The sequence below is a fragment of the Conger conger genome, chromosome 6, assembly GCF_963514075.1.
Source record: "Conger conger chromosome 6, fConCon1.1, whole genome shotgun sequence".
NCBI classification, from domain to species: Eukaryota; Metazoa; Chordata; class Actinopteri; order Anguilliformes; family Congridae; genus Conger; species Conger conger.
The window spans coordinates 45,418,181-45,443,002 of NC_083765.1; the positions used below are offsets into that span (position 1 = coordinate 45,418,181).

The window sequence follows — 24,822 nt, forward strand, 5'->3', positions numbered from 1 at the left end:
GACAACAGGGATGACAACAGGGACGAAAATGGGGATGACCATGGGGAAGACAACTGGGACAAAAATGGGGACTACCATGGGGAAGACAACAGGGATGAAAATGGGGACTACCATGGGGAAGACAACAGGGATGAAAATGGGGACGACAACAGGGACGACAATGGGGACGATAACAGGGACGACCATGAGGACGACAACAGGGACGGTAAAGGGGACGACAACAGGGATGACAACAGGGACGAAAATGGGGACGACCATGGGGAAGACAACAGGGACGAAAATGAGGACGGCCATGGGGACGACAACAGGGACGGTAATGGGGACAACAGGGACGGCGGTGGGGACGGGGAAGAGGACAGGGACGACAATGCGGACAATGATGAAAACTGAAGAATCAAGTGAGTTTATTTTTATTTTCATTTTGACCTACCATGAGCTGTGTTGTGCAAAATGTGTTCAATTACTTGATAACTATCCAGCTGTACAGTATAATGAGTGCAAAGAAAAACAGGAACTTAATGTAACATAAAAACATAACATTTTATATTCAGAACATTTAAATGTCCCAATTTGCTCAATTTACCATACAGACTTATACAATATTTTTGTTGTGAAGCAGATCAATGTATCTTCTCTGTGTTTACTTGCATTGTAAGTCGCTAAATGATGCAATGTAACATTTAGTTTCCCCACTGTTCTAGCATCCTCTTCAGCCTTCTGTAAGACTTTTGATCAACCTTTGAAAACTTGCAGTGAAGAAAGGATAAATGGATTATTTTATTGCTATGAAAACAGAAACATTTACTCTGAAAATATATATTTAGAGAATGTTGAGAGGTGAGTTTACGTACAAGCTAATTATTTTCCTTACTATAGTTCTGACTATAGTCAGAACTATAGTCTGACTGCTGATTATTACTGTTGAAAATCTTTCCTAATGTCCAACGTGTCATCAACATTGTGTCTCAATTCTAGGTACTATTGAATTTAGGATCAGAATCACAGCGTCGAGTTTATATGCAATTTTGAGATGTAATCCTTTCAAAGTTTTCAAAACACTGGGCTCTGATGATTGCATTAGTTTGGATACTGGCTTAGGATCTCACAGAAGCTTTTTATGTCTCCTTGTGACAGTGCAATTGGCTGCATAGTCAAAGGGAAGGCTCTGATGTCAAACATGCCCCATTTAGGAGGTTCAGTGGCAAAACACCAGGGAAAGAATTTAACTGATCTTCAGTGTGGTATCCCCTCAATGCAAGTGAGTACAGGGCTTTATCCTCTTTGCTCTTGCCATCAGTCTGATTCAAGTCATTATTGGCCTCATCTTTCCAGAACTGCTGGCCCTTTTAGGTACTTCTTAGCAAACTGTTTGAATCGTGCTACGTAGCCTCTGTTAAATCAGGGGTGTCAAACTGAATCCCTAAGGGGCCGCAGTATCTGCTGATTTTTGAGGTTTCCTTCCAATCAACTGTCAATTAAGGCCTCCAGAACAAGGAGTGTCAATTCTTTAGCCAATCAATGACTTAAATGCACGACAGGTTCTGAGAACAACCCGAAAACCAGCAGACACTGCTGGTATTAAATGAAATCTTCTGCGGAGAGTAGTCACCAACATATCCACGCCTGTCTTCTGAAGAGTGTTTCTGATCTATCAGACAGGTGTTTGTTTTTATTAATTATGCTGAGAATTCTTCAGTCATCAACTGTAGAGGTCTTCCATGGCCAACCAACTATTTTGAAATTACTGAGCTCACCAGTGCTCTTTTTCTTCTTAATGATGTTCCAAACTGTTTATTTGCTGGAAGAATCAGCTGGTTTTGTTGCTCCAAACATAACCACCACAGTTCTTATGCAGACTTTGGCTCTCTCACTTTCTTTTAGCCATCCAGATAATCCCAGACTGCCATGATACATTTTTTCACTGAAAAGTGGTCTATTGCTTAATATGTTACTTTTCTTTATTTCATGAAATACAAATGCAATCTCTGTAACATTCAATTCAATTTAACTTTACTTATATAGCACATTTTGCAATGCATTGATAATTCCCTAGAAATTACTCCCTGTTAATTCACATGGGCACTGGATGATCAGTTTCACAGGCTCAGGCTATTAATTAAGTTTATTGCGACTTTGGAAAGTTGATTCCCAATGAATTGCCAAATCTAAATGAGCATTATGTGCAAATAAATTCAAACTAGTTTACTTTTGTAAACTAACACTAGTCCCTAGTCCCCAGAGTATTAACTAACAAAACAGATTTACAAAGAGCTCAGGCTCAATCAAATTAAAGACCTGTGGGCTGAACTCAAGAAGACAGTTGAATTGTCAATTCTTTATTAAATGTGGGGGGATCCAGCCAGGCTCTGTCCGGCCTTCTCTTAGCTCCGGTCCAGGCTCGGTCTCCAGCCCTTCCTCCACTGTCCTTTAGACAGGACAGTCCATGATTACTCAGGGTTTTCCGCTCACTGTTTCGTCCAGAGGTTGTAGCGAGCCACTTATCCTCCTGTGTCTCTCCCTCCTTCTCTAGTTTTCCTCTGTTTAAGAGCACTCCACCTTGGGCATTCTTAATTAACAGAATGCAGCTCACCTGTTGCTGCTTGCTCAGGCTGTTAACAGGTAATTAGGGAAATACCTGCCCTCAATTAGCTTCCCCAGTAGCCTGCGTTGGGGGAACGGTCTCTGACCGTGCTGCTGAAGGTGGCTCTGCTGCCTATCCCACTCTGCCAGAGGCACCGGGGTGCCACAATATCTATACAGGTGCATCTCAAAAATTTGAATATTGTGGAAAAGTGAAACTTTCATATATTCTAGATTTATTACACATAAAGTTAAATATTTTGAGCCTTTTTTTGTTTTATTCTTGAATCTCAGTATCTCAAAATATTTCAATATTACATAAGACCAATCAAAAAAAGGGAAAGGGCTGGCTGTATCAAAGCATATTCATGGAAAGTTGACTGGAAGGGAAAAGTGTGGTAGAAAAAGGTGCACAAGCAACAGGGATGACCGCAGCCTTGAGAGGATTGTCAAGCAAAACCGATTGAAGAACTAGGGGCAACTTCACAAGGAGTGGACTGAGGCTGGAGTCAATGCATCAAGAGCCACTATGGCACAGGCCTGTCCAGGAAATGGGCTACAAGTGTCGCATTTCTACTGTCAAGCCACTCCAGAACCAGAGACAACGTCAGAAGCGTCTTAAAATCCTTTTTTGATCTTATATTCTAATATTTTGAGATACTGGAGCTGTAAGCCATAATCATCAAGATTAATACAAAAAAAAGGCTTGAAATATTTCACTGTATGTGTAATGAATCTAGAATATATGAAAGTTTCACTTTTTGAATGAAATTACAGAAAAAAAATGAACTTTTCCACGATATTCAAATTTTTTCAGAGGCATCATGCAATACTTCTGGAGCCCATTCCAGTGCAGTCTTGCGTATTTGGACAGTGATACATTTTTTGTTGTTTTCTCTCTACACTCCAGCAGACAAACAGTTGAAATAAAACTATCACCATGTGGTTAAAGTTGGACACATTAATACAAACTGAAATAAATTATTATTATTATTTTGTTATTTTTATTTCCTGAAGTCTGCCACCCATAGACATCACCAGATACGCGGTATCTTCCCTGGTGATGTGCTGCCAGGCCTGTATTGCAGCCATTTTAAGCTCCTGAATGTGTTCAGTGTGCCTTCAGTGTGGTCTTCAGCAAGTGAAATGCATGTGTCAGTTGGATTGAGGTCATGTGATTGACTTGGCCAGTCAAGAACATTCGACTTTTTGGCCCACAGGGTCTAGGTGCATTATTGCTTCTTAACAATGTACCAAACTTATGATTTTTCAGCCTAATGACGTTTCTCATGTAGAGACAACAACAACAGACCCCAAATGCAGATGGCACTCCTCAAACCTTCTTGGCTCTTTTATCCTTGAACTAATGATAAAACTTAACACCTGTCCAAGAAACATTTGAGCAGTCCCCTATTACTTTTCGTCCCCTAAAATTGGGGGGACTATGTATAACAATAGCAGCAATTTGTACACTGTTCACCCAATATGGATGTAAAAAACCCTAAAGTAAAGTTTTAACATGTCAACTGTTTATTTGAGTACACAGCAAAAACAACAAAAATGTGTCACTGTTCAAATACTTATGGACTGCACTGTATAGGGAGCAGACAAAATGGCAGACAGGTGAGCGTCATGTGACAGTCAGAAATGCTCGATTTTTAAATGGGAGGCAAATTTGTGCGCATAACTGGTGCTGTATGTTTACTTCCATGTGCTGGAGAGCGAGAGAGAGAGAAGGCCAAGTGAGCTGCCGTTTGTGTTCACATACACTCAGTGAGCACTTTATTAGGTATTTATTAGACTTATTTTTTAGATTTCTACTGCTGTAGCCTATGCACTTAGAGTTATGATGTGTTGTGTGTTCAGAGATTCTCTTCTGCATATCACTGTTGTAATGTGTGATGTTTTTGTGTTACTCTCACCTTCCTGTCAGCTTTGACCAGAGTGTATGTCAGTGAGTGTATGACTTGTTAAGCTCAGGGTATTAAAATGGAAATGGAAATACGTGATGGTCATGAAAATGATATGGCTAATAAATTAATATTTTGAAGTAGAATGCAAAGTTGCTACGGCATGCGCTCTATTTCAGGAGAATAAGAAGGAAACAGATGATGTTCATGTGCAAATTCCTCAAGAAGCCCTCCGTGCAGCCATTGGGAGTGATGATGAAGTTAACTCTGCCATTATCTGGTTTAAAGCAGGCCTGTTCCCGGTAAAGTACAAAATACCTCCCCCATGTGCCTGAAAATATGTATTGATTTACAGGTGCAACTGCAGCAAGAATACTTACATTGCTAACCCATCACTATTTTACTCATGAGATTTTTACACTTGCCTTACTTTGTAAATGCATGGAGTAATTTGTTATTTATTAAACATATTCATTTTCGTTATTTATTCAATATAAAATAGGCAAAGATTGCTTGCTATAACTAGCTAGTCGAATGCTAGCCACACACAAACTTTATTTATAAACCATGTGAACGCGTACCAGTTGGTAACTGCAGTAAAACTTTGTTCCAAGTTGCAGATTTGTGAGGGGTTTTACTCAGTGCAGTTATTCAGCTAACTCCGTAATCCTGCTTTATGATACAGGCCCCAGGAATGTCTATGGCTGATGTTGGACAGATTCCATCTACATACAAACCACTGAGTCCTGGTTTGCATAGAGCACTGACAGCTGTGGATATTTATGTAGCCGTCTAAACCAGGGTTTCAGTTTCCTGTTATCCTTCTTAAGTTCTTAATAATATATCCTTAGGGTTTTTCAAGGTTTAAAATGTCAATCCATAATTTTTTAATATAAAAAAAGACACATTTTACACTTTGTCATGATGGCATTTTGTAGCAATATTGATTCAACAAGTTTGCGTTCTCAAATTGTATTAGATTTCCAATGGAACTCACCACAGATGTTCCACCAAAACTGAACAAAATGAAGAATATACACTTTAAAGGTGTGAGGTCATTCTGATATAGGCATTACTCTTGGTTATTAGGTCACGCGATCAACATAAAACCGCTAATTTACCATTTAATTCTCCAGGTGGATTGCGTAGTGAATCTCTTCAGGAAATCTGCAGCCATGATAATGTGTACAAATGAAAGCCACCCTAGTTAGAAAAGTAGGCAAATGTCCTGTCATGTTGTCGTTGTTGATGCGTTTCCTCTGTGTGATTGTAATCTGACTGTTCCCGGTGTCAGGTACACGAGGCGAACAGCTCGCTCCTGAATGATCGCGTCTTAGCCATCAAATTGGACAAGGAGGTTTCCGGCCTCACAAGAAAAGTCAACATCACTTTTTTCCACCAAAATTCATCATTTGTAAGAAGCAACATTGTAAGCATGTTACTGTTGCAGGAACCCTTGATTATGTGTTTCTTTCACAAGCAAAACTCATTGTTATTCTGTCAGAATCCAGAACAATAGACTACCAGCAAACAGATATGTCAGGGATAATCCAATACATGGTTGATTTAGCAAGCTAAGGGTTGATAACACACGGGCAGTCCAGACAAAAGGAGAATCCAAAATCTAAAACCAGTGAGCCAAACAGAGTCCAAACACAATGGGTCAAATCAGAACAAAAGAGAAATAACACTGAAGAATATGGTCGGGACACATAACAATCTGGCAACAAAAGACAGAAACAAAGGTTAAATAAACAAGCACAAAAACGAGAAACAGGTGGAATCAATGACAGGAGACAGGAAGGAAGTACATATAAGGAGTGAAAAGGCGGAGACATGAAACGAGACACAGGTGAAATGAATGAATGAAAAGAACAACCGGGAAACAGACTATGGTGGGCACAGAGGGTAACAATACACAGAGACGCTAAGAACTAAGACAAAACTTAGGCAATGAAGAAAAACAGAAAAACAGAACCTGACATATTCGTAGTACTGAATATCAGACCTTACGAGTATACAGTATAATGAGACCATATGTAATTGTTATGTATTCGGTTGATCTTGCTTGGTGCATTGAACCAACCAAGAGGACCAGAAGGTAAAGTTTGCACTTTTTGAGAGTATTTTGTTGGTTCCAGTACACCAGGCAAGCCCAGTAAAACGTAGAAAATCTAAAACAATTTTATACGTATTTGAACCCAGGTCTGCAAAGAATTTTAAGCGTTTTATTACCTCTGATCATTTCCATTTCTAGAACCTATTGAACACATATTCCTCTGGTCAAGATACCATCTTGAGTAAACTTTCAAATATCTATATTCAATTCAGTTTCAGCTGCTTTGAACATAGATTGCTCATAAAAACAAACAAAACAGAGCAAAAACTACAACAACATAATTCATGAAATTATCTCCATTCCAGGAAAATGCTACATGTACTTTCTTGGATAGGGGGAAAGATGGTAAGTCTGTTCTTTTCATCGAGATGAATTACTGTGGTGAACAGTGTGAGAGAATAAACTGCATTTAGTGACAGCGAGATGTTTTATTTAAGATTTTATGAGGCTTTGCAGAGGGTTGTAGGGCCCATAGAGTCAGATCTTACGGTTTGTGTGGTGGGTTCTGCACCTCAGCATTTTGGTGGAGGTGGTGGAGCATGGGACCCAAAATCCTTGATGGCACCCCTAGATTTTACGAAATGTGATGACTCCCTGTTAATTCACATGAGCACTGTGATAGGGAAAATGCCCTTTTTAACATTGCACAGGTGAGCATCGTCTGATGAAACAGTAAAACAACGATAGCTATACTTGAGTTTAACTTTCGTATTTATTTGCAAAGAATTAACAGAAAGTGAGCGAGCTTACCGGTTCTCTGATTTGAATCAGATATTGTATATGTCTGATATAGAAGAGTGTATAGTATAGTGTGTCTTATACACACTTTTCCACAAGGGCAGAGACAAAAACAAGGAAGACATGATGCTGACAACCTAGTATTATTATTATTTAGTCTCCAGATAAACTCCAACCTTGCCCTTGCTGTAAGACTGTGCTAGCCACCCCATTCTAGGAGAAGCAGACATTAAAGTAAAATGCTGTCTATGAGAGACAGAGAAAGACTCATAGTTAGCACTTAATTCAGAAAGTGGTATAATAGTAATAAGGATTAAAAATAAAATGTTATTTTTAATCATCTGATTGTCTTTGTTAACACACATTGTCAATTAAGAATCAATTACCCTTACAACTGGATGGCTGTCTATTTAACAGGCTCAGGCTATTACTTAAGTTAATTGCAACTTTATTATATTAAAGTTGCAATTAGTATTTACTAATTATTAGTAATAACTAGGTTGACAGTTGGTCAACAGAAATAACTAGTTCTAACTGTATTCATGTTCATGAACATGAAATTTGCATACAAGTAGCACCACAAAATGGCTGCTTTGAAAATTCCAATTCTCTTGTTTAAAGGACTAATTGAAGTAGTCACTCTCTGCACAATGTGGGACTTGCTGATGGATAACTGTCTGTTTCACAGGCTCAAACCCAATCTGGAACTCATCTGGATGTAGCACTGAGCAAGGGAAAGGGGAGATTGTGTGCTCCTGCGATCACCTGTCCTTTTTCGCTCTTCTACTGGTGAGAGAGCAGCCTTCACCTGTTTACAGAGAGCTTCTCTAGGTGGGGTCGGCTGGGCAGGGGGAGCTGGCACCTCCAAAGCCAGACCTGGTGGTATAGACGTGTCCAGCCTATCTGTGGGTCAGAGCGATTCTGCTCCTGCATACACCAACCTGCAGTTAAACTCTCCCTCTGCTTCTGCACCACTGCAATGGCAACACTGGCCTGATTTATGGCTAAGGGGGAGTATGTATGGCAGAAACTATACGGGTTCACCCATGCCCAAAACATCTCTCTCTAGTGAAACCCACCTGAATTAGAAGCAATGTTAAATATAACTCCCATTTATATGTTTATATTTGTTCAGCCGTAAGCATTTAACTGCACTAAATCACAGACTATATTATTTATGTTATTGAGACAACACAAATGACACATTTCACTTCTTATACATTATGTGCAAACCTACAGCCCTAATTCGGCAAATAATTGAACTGAACATATACTGAATCTGAGGCTGGAATAAAAGCCAGCATATACGCGGTTTGAGACCACTGCTCCAGCGACTCTGATTCTGAGTGTGTGTGTGTGTGTGTGTGTGTGTGTGCATGCATGCAGAGTCCAGTCTATGAAAACGAGGCAGGTAATGGTACCCAGGTGTCCGGACTGCTGAGCTCCTACTCCATCTGGCTCCTCACCCTGCTGTCCCGGATCGGGTGTGGGGTGTCTGTGTGCTGTCTCGCTTTGGTCATCGCCTTCCATGCAATATACAGGTGGGCATGGCCGAAAATGCATCCCAAAAAAGAAAGACCAAATATGACTGTAGGTGTGTTCTCATTTGAATGCTTTATACTGTACTGTGGTTTTCAATGAGCCATTTCCGTCTCAAGATTGCTATAAGGCACTCAAATGTGTCAAGTTGACCTTATACGTACCTTTTCAACCAATCAAAATTACTGCTATACTATTGTTTTGAGCCCCTTTTAAAACCCTACAAAATATTCTCAACCAAAGCCAAAGCCAAGTTGGATTTGGGTGGAGCCACTTGAGACTGAATGGGTTCATTTGTTTTGCCACATTTATTTAGCCGCCCAAGTCAAAAGCAGTACAATGGGAATTTAGTTCAGGACAAGTGCCATCTCTGCTGTAAAATCCAGCTATGCCAGCTAGACCAGCTTGGCAACTAAGCTTGTCTAGCTGGGTATGAACTGGTCAACCAGCATGGCCAGGCTGGTCATAAAGGTGGTCTAGCTGGGTATGAGCTGGTCAGGCAGCTAGTGCTAGTAGTATGTCTGAGCTGGTAGCCGGTCAACCAGCTAAAAACTGTTTCAGAACATAGCTTGAGCTGGTCAAACCATGTCATGGTGGGAGTTGCTCTTAACTGATGAACCAGCTAAACCATGTCAAGCTGGGAGCTTGTCTGAACAGGTCAACCAGCTACCAGCTGTTGTTTTGACTCCTGCCTTTGCTGGCTGTTTTCACATGACTAGAAGTGTGTCATGTCTGGGGGGACAGAGGAACCAGAAGCAGACACAGGGGTGTGGAAAAATGGCAGGTATAATGGCAGATGAAGGGGCAGACAGAGCATAATCAAAAACAGGCAAAGTTACAAAACCGAGAGGTCAGTCCAAATCAGGCAGAGGTCCAAAAGTGTGATCCAATCAGAAGAGTCAAAAGGGCAGGCAGGGGTCAAACAAGAAATCCAGAAACAAGACAAAAGAAAAAGAATGCCACTAGGGCAAGGACTCAGGAACAAGGACTCGGGAACAAGGGGACCAGAACTGGGGGGAAGGAATAAAGGGCCCCGGATTCGAAAACAGGACGAACTAGCAAGGTGCGAGTGAGGTATAAATACACAGGGGCATGGGAGTGAGGGCGGTCTAACAAATAAACATCAGGTGAGACACATGAAAGGGTAATAGCACAATAATGAGGGGGAAATGAAAATGCGGACTGGATTCACAAGGACACACATGTAATACAAATGGCTCCGGACTAGGGAGTAGACAACTGCACAGAATCAGGAGATGTAGACATACGGAGAGACAGGTGCGAACTGCTGAAACTAACCAAGTAATCAGTGATAGAATAGGGAGGCGGAGTTACAGAACAGAATTGAAACTGGAGATGTGTTAGTAAGTTAGTTACATGATTTATATATAAATACCCAAAACTAGTGAATGTTAGTTTGTTAGTTTGATGAACAAATTAGTGTGTTAGTTTAATTAGTACTGTACAAATTCTATGTCAGTTGGGATTAGCATATTTGTGCCATCTACAAACATGAAATGGTGAGAAAGCAGGAAGTAAGGAATGCAAGATTAGAAGGAAGGTTGAAGCCCGGAACTACCGCAAACACCCAAATAGTGGAAAACGCAGACAGGGGAGTGACTCGGGCTCGTAAATATTCAGACTCAGACATCACAGGGGAAGACGAGTGCAAAGACTAATGAATATAAACAGAACACCAGACATGAATAGGAAAAATAATAAATACAAAAATAACAATAATAAATAATGATAAACTAACAGACAGAACTCAGGAACATAACAAAGTGATTGTTGATATTTGCTCTTGGGTAGAATTCAGGTTTGATCCAAAATACTAATGTAACCATGGTCTACTGTCTAGTCTTGCCTACTATCTGAAAAATGCTCATAACAATGTAATGAGCACCCCACTCCTCATTTGTCTCCACTGGGTGCCTTTTGCCGCACGCATCCACTGTTGTTGTACATCGCTCTGGATAAGAGCGTCTGCCAAATGGTTCCCTCATTACAAACACCAGGTGGTTGAGCTGCATGTCTGTTTTCCGTCCTCGTTCCTCAGTGGTGGAATGACTTGCCTACCACTGTCAGGACAGCAGAATCCATCCCCATATTTTGACAGACTAAAAACACACCTTTTCAGACTATACCGTAATCCTCCCTCCTGATTTCCTCCCGTGCTTTCCGATATCCCTCTTCTCTAACCCTAACCCTGAAAAAAAAAAATTGCACTGATGATGACTATTGTCTTTTTGTTTAGAACAGCTCTTTCGCTATTTATGGGTTTGGTGCTTTTAACTTGTGTAGTAACTTTAACTTTATGCAATGGTAAGTCACTTTGGACTAAAAGTGTCTGCCAAATGACAAAAACGTAAATGTAAATAAATGAAGCATGCATTTTTCAGTTCCTCCTTAAGCTTTTTGTTCAAATGCAGATTACATTCATACATTTAAACATGTAGATGAAGCTTCTGTTCCTGCACTTCTTCTTATTGGAAGGTGCAGTTGGTTCCATTCCCTGATGTCACTGTTTGGTACACCACTTCATAACGTGTTCTCTCTCGCTCTCTCTCTCCCTTGCCCTCTCTTTCTTTTTCCTCCCATGTCTCTCTCGTTCTCTCTCCCTCCCTCTCTCCCATAGGTGGCATAATTCTGAGCATTCTCTCAGTATCCACATCCACCTTTGTGTGGCGCTGCTGGGCCTGAACCTTTCCTTCCTCGCCAACGACAGCATGACCTCCCTAAACAACCACGGAGTCTGTATCTTCATCGCCGCGGCGACACACTACTCCCTCCTCTGCACCATCACCTGGTTCGCCATAGAGGGCTTTCACCTCTACTGGCTCGTAATCCGTGTCTTCAATGTCTACATCAAGAGATACCTGCTCAAGCTGGCTCTGGTGGGCTGGGGTGAGTACCTACATCAAGAGATACCTGCTCAAGCTGGCTCTGGTGGGCTGGGGTGAGTATCTACATCAAGCGATACCTGCTCAAGCTGGCTCTGGTGGGCTGGGGTGAGTACCTACATCAGGAGATACCTGCTCAAACTGGCTCTGGTGGGCTGGGGTGAGTATCTACATCAAGAGATACCTGCTCAAGCTGGCTCTGGTGGGCTGGGGTGAGTACTTACATCAAGAGATACCTGCTCAAGCTGGCTTTGGTGGGCTGGGGTGAGTACCTACATCAAGAGATACCTGCTCAAACTGGCTCTGGTGGGCTGGGGTGAGTACCTACATCAAGAGATACCTGCTCAAGCTGGCTCTGGTGGGCTGGGGTGAGTACCTACATCAAGAGATACCTGCTCAAGCTGGCTCTGGTGGGCTGGGGTGAGTACCTACATCAAGAGATACCTGCTCAAGCTGGCTCTGGTGGGCTGGGGTGAGTACCTACATCAGGAGATACCTGCTCAGGCTGGCTTCTGTGGGCTGGGGCGAGCCTGGGGCTTCCGGAAAGTTTCTGTCAGTCCGACACTGCTGACGGTTTGATCAAATCGAGTTTAACCCTTTGAGGTGTGATATGACGAGTATGTCGTTAAAATGTTTGACTGAATGTTCTAATGCTGAGGTAACAGTCACTGCTGGTAATTGAGCGCCATTGAAAATATGTGTGTGGGCCTTTAATGCACTAATAACTGACTCCACATCTCTCTCCCCCTTCCCTAAGGGTTACCTGCAGTGGCTGTCATATCGATCCTAAGCTGCGGAAAGTATGGCAAGTACAACATTTACCAGCTTGAGGGCGGCGCAGTAACAATGTGAGTGATCAGTCTCCAGTGGGCTGGAGCACTTTTGGCTTGGTTGTTATAATTTATTATACTGTATTATTATTTATTATAATTTATTTTACCTCTTATTCTACTGTAAATGCATGTTACAAATAAATGCAAATCTAAGTCAGGAAAAACTGCAAATCTAAGTCAAGTAAAAAACTTAACATTTTATAATATCCAAGTTGTCAGGTTTTTTTCATTGTCAGGTGTTTTTCATTGTCTAGTCCTTTGTCTATGTGCTAAGTGTTTCCATGTTTTGGTACCCTCTGTGCACACCGCAGTCACCCTGTCAGTTCATTCATTCCATGTTATTTGTTTCACCTGCATTTCACTTCCTGATTGTTTCCCACACCTGATTGCCATTCCCTCTTGTTACCTGTCTTATAAAAACCCTTCTGTTTGTATGTCTCATCGCCAGATTGTTATGTGTTCATTCCATACTCTCCACAGGTTATCCCTGATTGATACCCGGTTTGACCTGTTTTGTTTTCGACTTCCACATTCTGCTTATTTCGTCTGTCTAGTTCTGAACCGCTGTGTATCGACCTGTTTTTGTTTTTCGATTTTGGTCTTTGGATTCTGTTTCTGTCTGATTTGTCCGCTTGTTATCGACCCTAAGCCTGTGACCACAACCCCATTTTGGATTATCCTTGTTGTTCCTGCTTGCCGGAGCATTGACCCTTTTTCTGGACACTTTATAACAAACTGCCTATTCCCTGCAATTCCCATTTTCTGACTATTGAAACCTGCCTGTCTGAACTGCCTTTATTTAAATAAAGACTTTAAAAAAGATCTACTCCTTAGTCTCGCTTCTGGGTCTGGTGTTCTACAAACCTGATACAAGTTGCCAAATACACAAGGGAGATGTAGCATTTACAACGCAGTAGATGACAGAAATGTGCCTCTAGGACAAATTCTCAAAAGTCCAAAATAAATAAAGGGTGAAGCTAGGAAATCACTTAAAATGGATAGGTAATTTCATAAATATTGAAAAAAGAAACAGAATTTTAACAAAGCACAGAATAGTCTTAGCTTGAGTCTGCCATGGTTAGCCATATATAAACTTTAAGTTACTGCTTTTCTGTCTCTCCAGGTGTTACCTGACTAACACTGTTCTATATCTCAACAGGTGTTACCTGACTAACACTGTTCTATGTCTCTCCAGGTGTTACCTGTTCTATGTCTCTCCAGGTGTTACCTGACTAACACTGTCCTATGTCTCTCCAGGTGTTACCTGACTAACACTGTTCTATATCTCGACAGGTGTTACCTGACTAACACTGTTCTATGTCTCTCCAGGTGTTACCTTACTAACACTGTCCTATGTCTCTCCAGGTGTTACCTGACTAACACTGTTCTATGTTTCTCCAGGTGTTACCTGACTAACACTATGCTATGTCTCTCCAGGTGTTACCTGTTCTATGTCTCTCCAGGTGTTACCTGATGAACACTGGTCTATGTCTCTACAGGTGTTACCTGACGAACACTGTTCTATATCTCAACAGGTGTTACCTGACTAACACTGTTCTATGTCTCTCCAGGTGTTACCTGTTACATGTCTCTCTGGTCGATACCTCTACAGGTGTTACCTGACTAACACTGTTCTATGTCTCTCCAGGTGTTACCTGACTGACACTGTTCTATGTCTCTCCAGGTGTTACCTGCTCTATGTCTCTCCAGGTGTTACCTGACTAACACTGTTCTATGTCTCTCCAGGTGTTACCTGCCTGAATCGGTACTGCTCAGCATCACCTTCAGCTTCTTCGCCATGGTGGTCCTGCTGAACCTGCTGGTGTTCGTGGCAGTGACTGTGCATGTTGTGCGTGCGCGGAGGCTAAGCCCCGCCCAGCAGGAGCGGCACATCACCCGGAAGGACATATTCAGCCTGATGGGGGTCTCCTGGCTTCTGGGGCTGTCCTGGGGGGTGCTGCTCTTCCCGGTCAGCCCTCTGAAGGAAGTCATCTTCTACATATTCTGCATCCTTAACTCCCTCCATGGTAAATACAGGCCGTCCCACACAAGCAGGCCCAGGGTTGCCTGTTCCACAAAGCAGGATTACCGAGTTAGCTGCATAACTGCACAAAGTAAAAACCTGGAACAGCTGTTTTTGACTTCAGTCCATGTTCCGGATTTGGAACGGGTTTTGCTCAGTGCCATTATCCAGCAGACCGGGTATTCTTGCTTTGATGAACAGGCCCCGGGACAAACCAAAAATTCACCACAAGAGCCTAGGCTTAAATCTAGACAACTGCATAGGTATGGAAGGGTTGAGCCTAGCCTGTGTCATTAGCTTGTTTTGACTTGTCGACTGTGGAAGGAAACAGATGGTTTCTTCTAGTGGGTGGGTTTAACCTGGCCGGGCTATCTACGGTTACCTTCAAACTGGCTCCTCCCAGTGACATGACAGGTACTTATAGGTTGTAAGTTACCAGTAAAAGGTAATCCAATTAAATGCAACCAAAGAGTTTTTTTAAGGCAAATAAGTGGAATGTTATGCAATGGCCAAGTCAATCACCCGACCTGAATCCGATTGAACATGCATTTCACTTGCTTAACACAAAACTGAAGGGAAAATGCCGGAACTGAAGACAGTTGCAGTAGAGGATGAAACCCAGCGTCTGGTGATGTCTATGCATTCCAGACTTCAGGCTGTAATTGACTGCAAAGGATTTGCAACCAAGTATTAAAAAGTGAAAGTTTGATTTATGATTGTTAGTTTGTCCCATTACTTTTGGTCCCTTAAAAAGTGGGAGGCACATATACAAACTGTTGTAATTCCAACACCATTCACCTGATTTGGATGTAAATACCCTCAATTTAAACCTGGAAGTCTGCAGTTAAAGCACATCTTGTTTGTTTCATTTCAATATTCATTCCCAATATTTATGGACCTGACTGTATTAGACTTTATTAGACTTCTACTGCTGTAGCCTATCCACTAAGAATTATGATGCCTTGTATGTTCAGAGATGCTCTTCTGCATACCACTGTTGTAATGTGTGGTTATTTGTGTTACTGTCACCTTCCTGTCAGCTTTGACCTGGCCATTCTCCTCTGATGTCTCTCATTAAGATGTTTCTTCAGAACTGCTGGTCACTGGATTTTTGTTTTGTTTTTTGCACCATTCTTTGCAAACTCTACAGACTGGTGTGTGTGAAAATCCCAGGAGATCAGCAGCTTCTGAGATACTCAAACCACCCTGTCTGCCACCAACAATCATTCCACAGTCACTTAGATCACATTTTTTCCCAATTCTGATGGATTATGTGAACATTAACTGAAGCTTCTGAACCGTATCTACATGAATGTATGCACTGCACTGCTGCCACACAATTGGCCCATTAGATAATCACATGAATAAGTAGTGTAATAAAGTAAAAATGTTCCTAATAAAGTGCTGGGTGAGTGTATGCTCCCTTTGTCTCCCTCCCCTCACAGGTGTCTTTGTGTGCGTGCGCTATTTCACTCTCCACCACCGGCCGAAGGAATCCCCCGGGACCATGCTGTCAACAGTAACCACCACCACAGACGGCGTCGCAAGTGCCTCCGTCAACAATAGGGAACGTACCGAAAATATATACAACTGAAATATAACTATCCAGACTTAAAAGTTACTCAAATGATAGACTTACTAAGCAAATCTTCAACTGGAATTTTTCAGTTATCGTTGGGTTTGGGAGCTCTCGGCAACATTTGGGGAGTCTGTACTCCCTCATATTCCAAGATTGAAATTGGTCCCGTTTCACAGACACAGATTAGGCATAGTCGTCAGCTGAATTCAATTTTGATTGGAGAGTCTCAATACAAAATATACTTCAGTCCAGGACAATCTGTGTCTGTCAAACCGACTCATTTTCCTGCAGCGGTAATAAGCTTAAAACAATATTGTTTCAGAACGATAGAAATACATTGGCAGAAATTTAAATTAAGAGCATTAGGGGCCAGTTTCACAGACACTCATTAAGCCAAGTCCTAGACTAAATTCAGTATATAGTATAGAGAGACAGGAAGAATGGGAGCGAGAGAGAGGGGAAGACATACAACAAATGTCGGACGGTCGGATTCGAACCGCCGACGTCGCGGCTCGCAATGAGCATGCGGTAAGTGCTCTACAGGCTGCGCCACCGAGACACCCACTAAATTCAGATTTTAGTCCAATACTAAAATTAATCTGTGTCTGTTGAAGGAAGTGTTTGTTGTGTGATTTAGAGCTAGAATTCATATTTTATGACCATGATTTAAGGGTTAATCATTTTGTGTACTAAATATCAGTAAGCTTCAATATAATATGTTCACTAACAAACCTTTCTAGGCAGCCCAGTTTCCAAATATCTATGTCAATGTATATTTCAATGTCTATTGTATTCACTATCCATAAAAACATCATATGTCAAATTTCCTAACTGGAATTTTGGTCTTTTGTTATAATTAAGATGATTTATGTTCTTTTTGTTTCCTTTTTCTCCAGTAAAAAGTTATTTTGTTCTAGATTTTCCGTTGAAAAAAAAAAGAATATTTAACAGTTTTCCCCTTAAAGGTACAATAGGTAAGATTTTTGTGTTAAAACATTGTTACAAGACCATTGTAAATCCCTTCCTATCATTGAAAAGTCTCACCGACCTGTTGACTCACCCTCTGCCAGTGGTTAGAGTCCTTAAGTTTGGATTTAAAATATGCAGTTGATGGGCCAGCACTCTGTCCCAAAACATTGTATAGCTGTACAATAATTCAAGATCAGTGCTACAAATTGGTTCTAATTGGCAAAGCCAATGGCGTTTCAACGTCGGCGCGTTACACAGAGAAGGGGTGGGATAAACAGTGTTGTGGTTTGAGTGTTTGTTGCTGAATGAATGGTAATTCCAAATGCTGCCTATGTTCACACAATGAGATGAAACCAGACCACTGATATAAAATTCATTGTTTTTATTGTAAAATCATTTTCTGTCTTTTTTTTTTTCTTGAATTTGTAAAACTGCAAAATGTTGTACCACAAACATTACAGGACACACATGGCGTTTCAGAACAGAATTCATGCAAGGTGGTCTCCACGGCAACATGCTCAGAGCAGAACTACGGTCAGATCGTCAGTGCTATTGGCCAGTTGTGTTTCTGCCTCTACTGGGTTCAGTTCTCATGCCATACGGTGCCTCTCACCCTATAAAAGCTGGAAAAATAAAACAAAAACAAACATTTTCCTTCTCCTTGTTCTCCTATTTTTCTCGGACAAGGTTTCTTTTATGTCACGGGTAGTATAAGTGGTGGAGGGGGCCGATTCCAAAGATAGCAGTAGCACTGGCACCTTGAAAATGAATGTGATTCGTTGAGGGGAAATACCATGAACAATTAAACAGTTAAACAAATAAACTGTGAGAATGGACTTTATTTTTTCAATTATTTTTATGCTCTCATATGGGATTCTCAAACCATTTAACATTTCAGCTTTTTTGAGCGGTGCTTTCATTGTTCTCATTTGTAAAACTGCTTAGAAATTACCAAGACAGATCCTGTAGGTCAGAGGTCATACTAATGACTTGCATATGGTATTCTTAAGATAACAGTTACATGTGGAGTCTATCACTGTATGCCTTTGGTGATCAAGTAAGCCTACTGAAATCAAAATGTACATTTCAAGCAGTTCTAACACTTAATAAAGCATTTACCCTCTTTTCACTAATGTTGAGTGTTTGTTCTATTTCGCAAAATGGATACCCCTGCTTTAAAATTCAGAGAAACTAACCCCTATTTCAAATCATGTATGTGACAATAATGTAACGGGATATAGAGTGCACATAACCCCATCTGTATGACAAGAGCACTGGTTTGGACAGATCTGTTCAGTGCCAAACAAACCTCTCGATGCTGCAGCAACATTTTAATGTGATAATTGTATTCTTATATTTTTACGATGTGTTGTGTAACAGGCTCATCTACGGAAAGAGTGCTCAAATGGCGATATAGTGCAGAGATGCTAAAAACGGTGACACTAAAAAACAGGTTGTAGATACACAAAGACAGCAAATGCTGAAAATGTCCTTTGTCCAAACAATCAAAGATTAACATGGACGGTAAGCTCCCCCCATGAAACCCTTGTTTCAGACCTGCATACCAAACTGAACTGGAGAACGTGCATAGAGAAACAAACATAAGTCCAATGTTTTTATTTCAACCTAAGGTCAATTTTACAATCAAGTTTAAAGACAAATGGACAAAAGTTCACGTGAAAGTATTACTGTACTTCAACACCGCGTCGACAAAACCACAGTGCTTAGATAAAAGCTGTGATGTCACTTCCTGGTGTTACACGTTCAGACTTCCCACCAGAAACAAAGCTTATTGGTCCCTTTATTGGAGTAAAACAGACCCACGCAGTCACATTCATGTACCTCATCTCTGAACCAATCTCTAAAAACTCTTCCCCACCCAGAAATGTCAAAAGGAGTATCAAACCTCAAAGTGAATGGGTCACCGTCTGCTCTTTCTGCTCTGGCTGCACTGAGATACGACGAGAGGTTATGAGCAACAACACAAAAACTATTGTCTTAAGGCAGAAATTCAAGTTTGAGGCGAGAGACAAAAGATAACCCATCGATGAGTCACCAGCAGTGAGGTCAGGGGAGATCACCAGGGTGCCCGTGGGGGGATGTCAATGAAATATCCACTACGGAACCTTCTGGGCCTTCTGCCAGAACATGCAGAACAACTCTCCTTCAGAAAAACACACCAGTAGCCCCGTTCCTGAACACGACCACATTCAATGTTGCTGCGTCTTTTTTCAGAACAGCTTCAGAGCGCATCTACTCAACCGAAATAAGCCCCCCCCCCCCCCCCCCCACCCCCACACCCCCAAAGGCCTGCTTCACACGCTCAGCAACAGACACTTCTGGATAAACAATATAACATCTGGCATCGTTTCCCCACCATTACACAACGTGTGCAGCTTTTCATGGCATACATAAAGGACAGAAATCTAATCTTCCCTTCCCAAAAGTCTCTCTCTCTCACACACACACCGTGTGAAATAAATATTTGGGCCCGATGGGCACCAACAATATAACAATATAACAGATTATATAGCTGTACATGACACTAAAGGAAGAGATATGTTCAACAAAAGCTTAGCCCTTCTTAAAGTTAACATGGAATAAATTATACATACACGTGTGGTCTTTATTAGATTCCAGCATTGTATAACTAGCCTTAGACATAAAGGTGTTCCACTCTAGCAGACCTTGCTGAACACAAGCCAAACCTATCCACAGCTGCAGTAATCCAGGACAAACCAACAGTCCCACTTTAGCAATGTAACCCCGCATGTGCTCATGGACTTATGTGCCCAAAACGGTCCCTTCATCCCTTTTACTCTATGTGCAATCACATAAAACGTTAATATGTCAGCAGGAACTGTCCCTCAAAAAAGGATGTGAGAGTGATGAGAAACAATACAGTGGGAATGAGGAAGTGAGAGCTGAGTTTAAAGAGATCAGCCCTGTCCATCAATCAGAAATAACTTCCCACTAGTCATTCAGTAATACCCTCCCAGTAACCATTCAGTAATACCCCTACCAGTCATTCAGTAACACCTTCCCACTAGTCATTCAGTAACACCCTCCCACTAGTCATTCAGTAATACCCTCCCACTAGTCATTCAGTAATAACCTCTCAATAGTCATTTAGTAATACCCCTACCAGTAATTCAGTAACACCCTTCCAATAGTCATTCAGTAACACCCTTCTCAATAGTCATTCAGTAATACCCTTACCAGTCATTCAGTCTTATGCAGGGTGCGAGTAATTCGGGAATGTCAACTTTATTGGCAAAACCGCCGTTCGTCTAGCTTTCGTTTGAAGAGCTTATATTCCGCACCTCATCCAGACTGCTTCCAATAGTCATTCAGTAACACCCTTCCAATAGTCACTCAGTAATACCCTCCCAATAGTCATTCAGTGATACCCCCCATTGGGAGGGTGTTCAGTAATATCCTCCCAATAGTCACAATGATACCATCGCAATAGTCATTCAGTAATATCCCTCACTAGCCAGTCAGTAATACCCTCCCACAACCTATCACCCTATACAATACTAAAGCACAATATATAAACTTCCGATACAGAAAATGAATTCCAGTTTGGTGAAGGCAAGCTAGGGTTAACGAGCGGAAAAGATGTGGGCAGTGCATTATGGGACATGATGTTCATGAACAGCGGTTGCGGTCCTGGGCGGGTAAGATCACTCTCTGCCAGAGTGGAACACCTTCCCTAGCCCTAAAGAAATTATTTGGTGTGAAGGTCGTCCTAGAGGTCGTGCTCGACAGGCGGGACAGAAATGAAGGGGAAGGTTTCATTGCCCTACCTCGCGACCTTGGGGAATTCCGCCGACCACAGCTCGCTCCGTGCCTATCGCTCACACTCAGAAAACAACCTCTCAGATAGAAGAACTATTTTCTCCCGAGTTGTCTAAAAGAGATTGTTTAAAGTCATCACTCTAAGTGCAAAAGTTACTTCAAGACCATGCGGGTCTGTAACCGAGATTACTGTCAGAACAAAAACATCATGGAGCAAAATAAGAAATAAACACCCACAAATAACAGTTATTATAATCATTATCATCTTCATCATCATCACCACCATCACATTAGTTTTAGGAAAGGAAACGTATGAACATTTAGGAACACAAAGTCCTAAGATACATGATGTTTTATTCAGATGTGGGTTCTTTTGTAAAGGATAAATTAAGACATCTGAAGTTTCACTCGTTCTCATCTGTCTCTTCCGGTCCTGGCCTGGTTTCTTTCCCAGATCTTTCACAAACAGCGGGGAAGAGGATTCAACATTCCCAAAAAAAGAGGCAGACTCAAGAAACCACACCCACCTCTCCCACCAGTGAACTTTGCCATTACTAAATGAAGAAGACCTCTGATTGGATGAATGAAAAACAAGACGTAAACATCTCTGGAAAGTCATGCCTGTGGTCCGACCAATGGCTGCTCTCCTCTCTGCAAATGCTGTACAAACTCAGTGCCGGTCATTCTGATTGCCCCGAGCAGAATTCAGAATTGAGGTGAGGACAGAGATTTGTCCAAGTTGCTCCGTCAGCTACAAAAAATGAGAGAGGGATGGAAGAGAAAGAAAACGACAGACTTTCGTCTTCTTTTCCGGGAAAGGCTACTGAAGCTCTGTCTTCCTCAAGCACTGAGACTTGCCTGTGCGATTATGGGTAATTGTGCATTTATTTTCAATGGAGAGACAGAACCCTCTTAGCTTACAGACTTTTGTGTGTGTCGAAGGGATTCAAGCGAGCTACAAGCCACACTGTAATCATGCTGCAGAACCATGTGGGCTGTTGGTTTGTCCAGCGTCAGGTTTTTCTTGTGTGCTGAAGACTTGCAGCAGGGTGCGACTCTGTCTCCGGACCCTCGACGGGACTCGGCTCACACGAGGAGGTGGAGAAGTCTGTCCAGGTCAGCCTGGCAACCCTAAAGGGACCATGACGACCAAAGCAAAACCAGTCCGGGGGTAATCAAACCACAGGAGGCATCGCAAGGGAACCTTCCTCCTTTCCCCCACACAAACACACACACACACACGTTTGCCATGACGTTCCTCTCTGACGGGGCATGCACAAGAGAGATTCACACAGATAAGGGTCACGAATAAACAAAAGCGTCTGGCTACGTGGCCAATGCGACTACGCCGGGTCAGCCTCCAGCTCCAGACCTCTCCATCTTCAGGACTTCCTGTCTGCTCCTCCCTGGGGCTTGCTGGGAGTTGTAGTCTTGCTGGGAGATGTGGTGGCTGCATGGCCTGGCTCCTCCCGTCTTTCGAGAAGGGGGGGGGGGCATTCCCTCAGACCCTGCCCCCCACTGCCTGGCATCCTTCCACCCCCTCACTGGCCCAAGGGGGGGTGGTGCTTTTGGGGTAGAGTGGGGTGGGGTTGTGGTAGGGTGGGTGGGGGCAGGAAGGTGAAATGAAGTCCTGTGCTCCAGTGAAGAGGAGAGGGTGAGATACGAGGTGGTAAGGAAGAGGGCCCACAGCGCCCCTCACTGGCTGGGGTAGGAGGGGTAGTGTCCGGGGGGGTGCCGGCTGTGACGGAGGGGAACGGTGCTGTGGCGTTCTGTGGGCAGGCGTGTGGGCAGCAGGTCTGACTCAGGGTCCATCTGCGAACCACCGAACAGGTCACCTGAGAGAGAGAGGAAGAGAGAGAGAGAGAATGTTAGAGAGTGAGAGAGAAAATGTTAGAGAGAGAGTGAGAGATAAATATAGAGAGAGACGGTCATAAGCTCAACCTTTTAAAGGTGTGATGTCACAAACATGTGATCAGAATGTTCTTAATTGAACATTCTAATGCTGAAAGCAGTGGAGTTCTAGAACACAGACTTGAAAATTCCATAGAACCTACACTTCGAATGTTTAAAACCCTGGGTGCAAGCCCTCCCTGCACCACAGGGCAACTCTCACTGGAAATTCTCAAATTAACCTTCAGACATTACACACCCCGGCCAGATCTCTCAATTCCACAATTCTGAGGTAAATCCCCTCCCCATATCTTTGGCCATGTTCTGATGCAGACTGAAGATCCGTCACTACAGACTCCATCTCAGTTCCCCTCCCATCCCCACCTTATATCACTCCCTCCTTTCACACTCATTTAGTTTATGGAACTTTTATGGTTTTAGATTAGATTTTTATGGCTTTATGTTTCTCTTCTTAGTGCATGTTACGGATGTAATCTGCATATTAGTATCTTGGCTGTTGGTTAGCGTAGTTAGCAAGTAATATTGCTTTAGTGCTGTTGCCCCACTACTCTCTGTTAGCCAGGTTTTGTACTCCTGCTCATATTAATTAGGTCAATACTCTGATGTTTCTCCTATATTGCCATTCACTCTGGATAAGAGCTTCTGCCCAATGAATGTAATATAATAAAGACACAGCGGGAGAAGAAGATAGAAATTGCATACACTGTAGAAAGAATGTACAGAACTCTAAAACTAAGGGTTCTAGAACTAACTAACTGATGTGCAGTCACTGGAGTGTTTTGATTGGCTTAACCTTTCAGGGTGTGAGATCACAAACATGCTGATGTCACAATCGCTACTGGTGACTGAAAGCCATGGAGTTCTAGAACACTGCATTCTGGGGAAAAAACATTCCAAAAACACTACAATTCAAAAATAAGATGCACCAAAGCACTTTATTCATAAGGGGGTTTGTCATTCATACTGTGTGCCTCAGTGCTTTTGCAACACAGGTTTACTTCATGCAGGTGGTCAAGAAACGGGCTTCAGGCAAATAAAGCACATTTGAATGTGGATTTGAATCTGAAGGGAGGATTATTATCAGCCCTCATTTATCAAACGTGAGCCGAACTGAGAATTGCCCCTAAATTCTTCAGAATTGCATTTCCACAAATAATGTGGGATTTATTAAAGTTTTCGGATGTCAGTTTTTTCGTAGGAGCCGAAAGAACACGAATGGTCTCAGATGTTGGTATTGTGCGCAGAAATGAAAGCACACGGTTGTTTAGTTATTTTATTATTCCATTAATTCATATTTTATTTTGATTTAGAGTGGCTAAATGATTTGAATATACTGGTTATTATAATTATTCATATCATATAAAAACGCAACAGGATCCAACATTAAAAAGGGTGATGTTTAATTCCGGTAATCCTGATTAATTAATGCTAAGTGGAGTTCTATAAATTCTATAAGTTCTATAAATTCCATAAAACCGGTATGGGGCATGTAGCCTACTTCGGACAAAATGCATCTTCAAAGACCAAGCCGGTTTATTTGGCCATGCTCACAAAAGAAACAGCGAACAATAACGGCGAGTTCAAGCTGAAACATCATGGTATGGAAGTGGCATGACACATGGCTGAGGTGCTTCATTTGTTTATGAGTTTTATTTTTTGCCTCGCATTTAATCTCAGAGGTTGACTGTTTTTCCCAGTAGGACGGTAGTAATTTGGTCATTCCGATATGATGTGAACGCAGCATTAGACGCTATTTATATTACATTTAGATTAACATTTCTTTAATCGAAGATTAATACATGCCTTATTCATATTCATATTCAAAGACGGAGCTGATTTCTTGAGTCGGTTTCGACTGGCCAGACACCTCCTTCTCAGATTGTGCAACACACTGGTCCTCAGCTTCTTGCAGACTTG

At 42.0% G+C, this 24,822-nt stretch overlaps 2 protein-coding genes across 2 annotated transcripts in view; one reads left to right on the forward strand and one right to left on the reverse strand.

The window, feature by feature from the left end:
• Positions 1 to 709: 709 nt before the first annotated feature.
• LOC133131572 (adhesion G protein-coupled receptor G3-like) lies at positions 710 to 22,140 on the forward strand. The gene is made up of 12 exons (XM_061246944.1): positions 710 to 837; positions 1,135 to 1,258; positions 4,670 to 4,792; positions 5,785 to 5,904; positions 6,915 to 6,954; positions 8,036 to 8,136; positions 8,755 to 8,888; positions 11,525 to 11,793; positions 12,547 to 12,637; positions 14,369 to 14,649; positions 16,091 to 16,216; positions 22,040 to 22,140. Exons 2-12 carry the CDS (start codon positions 1,169 to 1,171, stop codon positions 22,138 to 22,140), a joined length of 1,476 nt encoding a protein of 491 aa, XP_061102928.1. The 5' UTR covers positions 710 to 837; positions 1,135 to 1,168.
• LOC133130757 (docking protein 4-like) overlaps positions 19,506 to 24,822 on the reverse strand; it is a 73,333-nt gene continuing 68,016 nt past the window's right edge. Inside the window, exon 9 of the mRNA XM_061245579.1 lies at positions 19,506 to 22,829. Coding sequence (XP_061101563.1) covers positions 22,690 to 22,829 — 140 coding nt within the window. The 3' untranslated portion in view covers positions 19,506 to 22,689. The remainder of the gene's footprint in view (positions 22,830 to 24,822) is intronic.

Bases quoted from the DNA above. Each gene is read 5' to 3' on its own strand.
- LOC133131572 (XM_061246944.1), top strand. From the start codon at position 1,169: ATGTCAAACATGCCCCATTTAGGAGGTTCAGTGGCAAAACACCAGGGA. The intron at 6,955-8,035 runs GTAAGTCTGTTC...TCTGTTTCACAG, and splicing joins CTTGGATAGGGGGAAAGATG to GCTCAAACCCAATCTGGAAC. The intron at 11,794-12,546 runs GTGAGTACCTAC...CCCTTCCCTAAG, and splicing joins GCTGGCTCTGGTGGGCTGGG to GGTTACCTGCAGTGGCTGTC.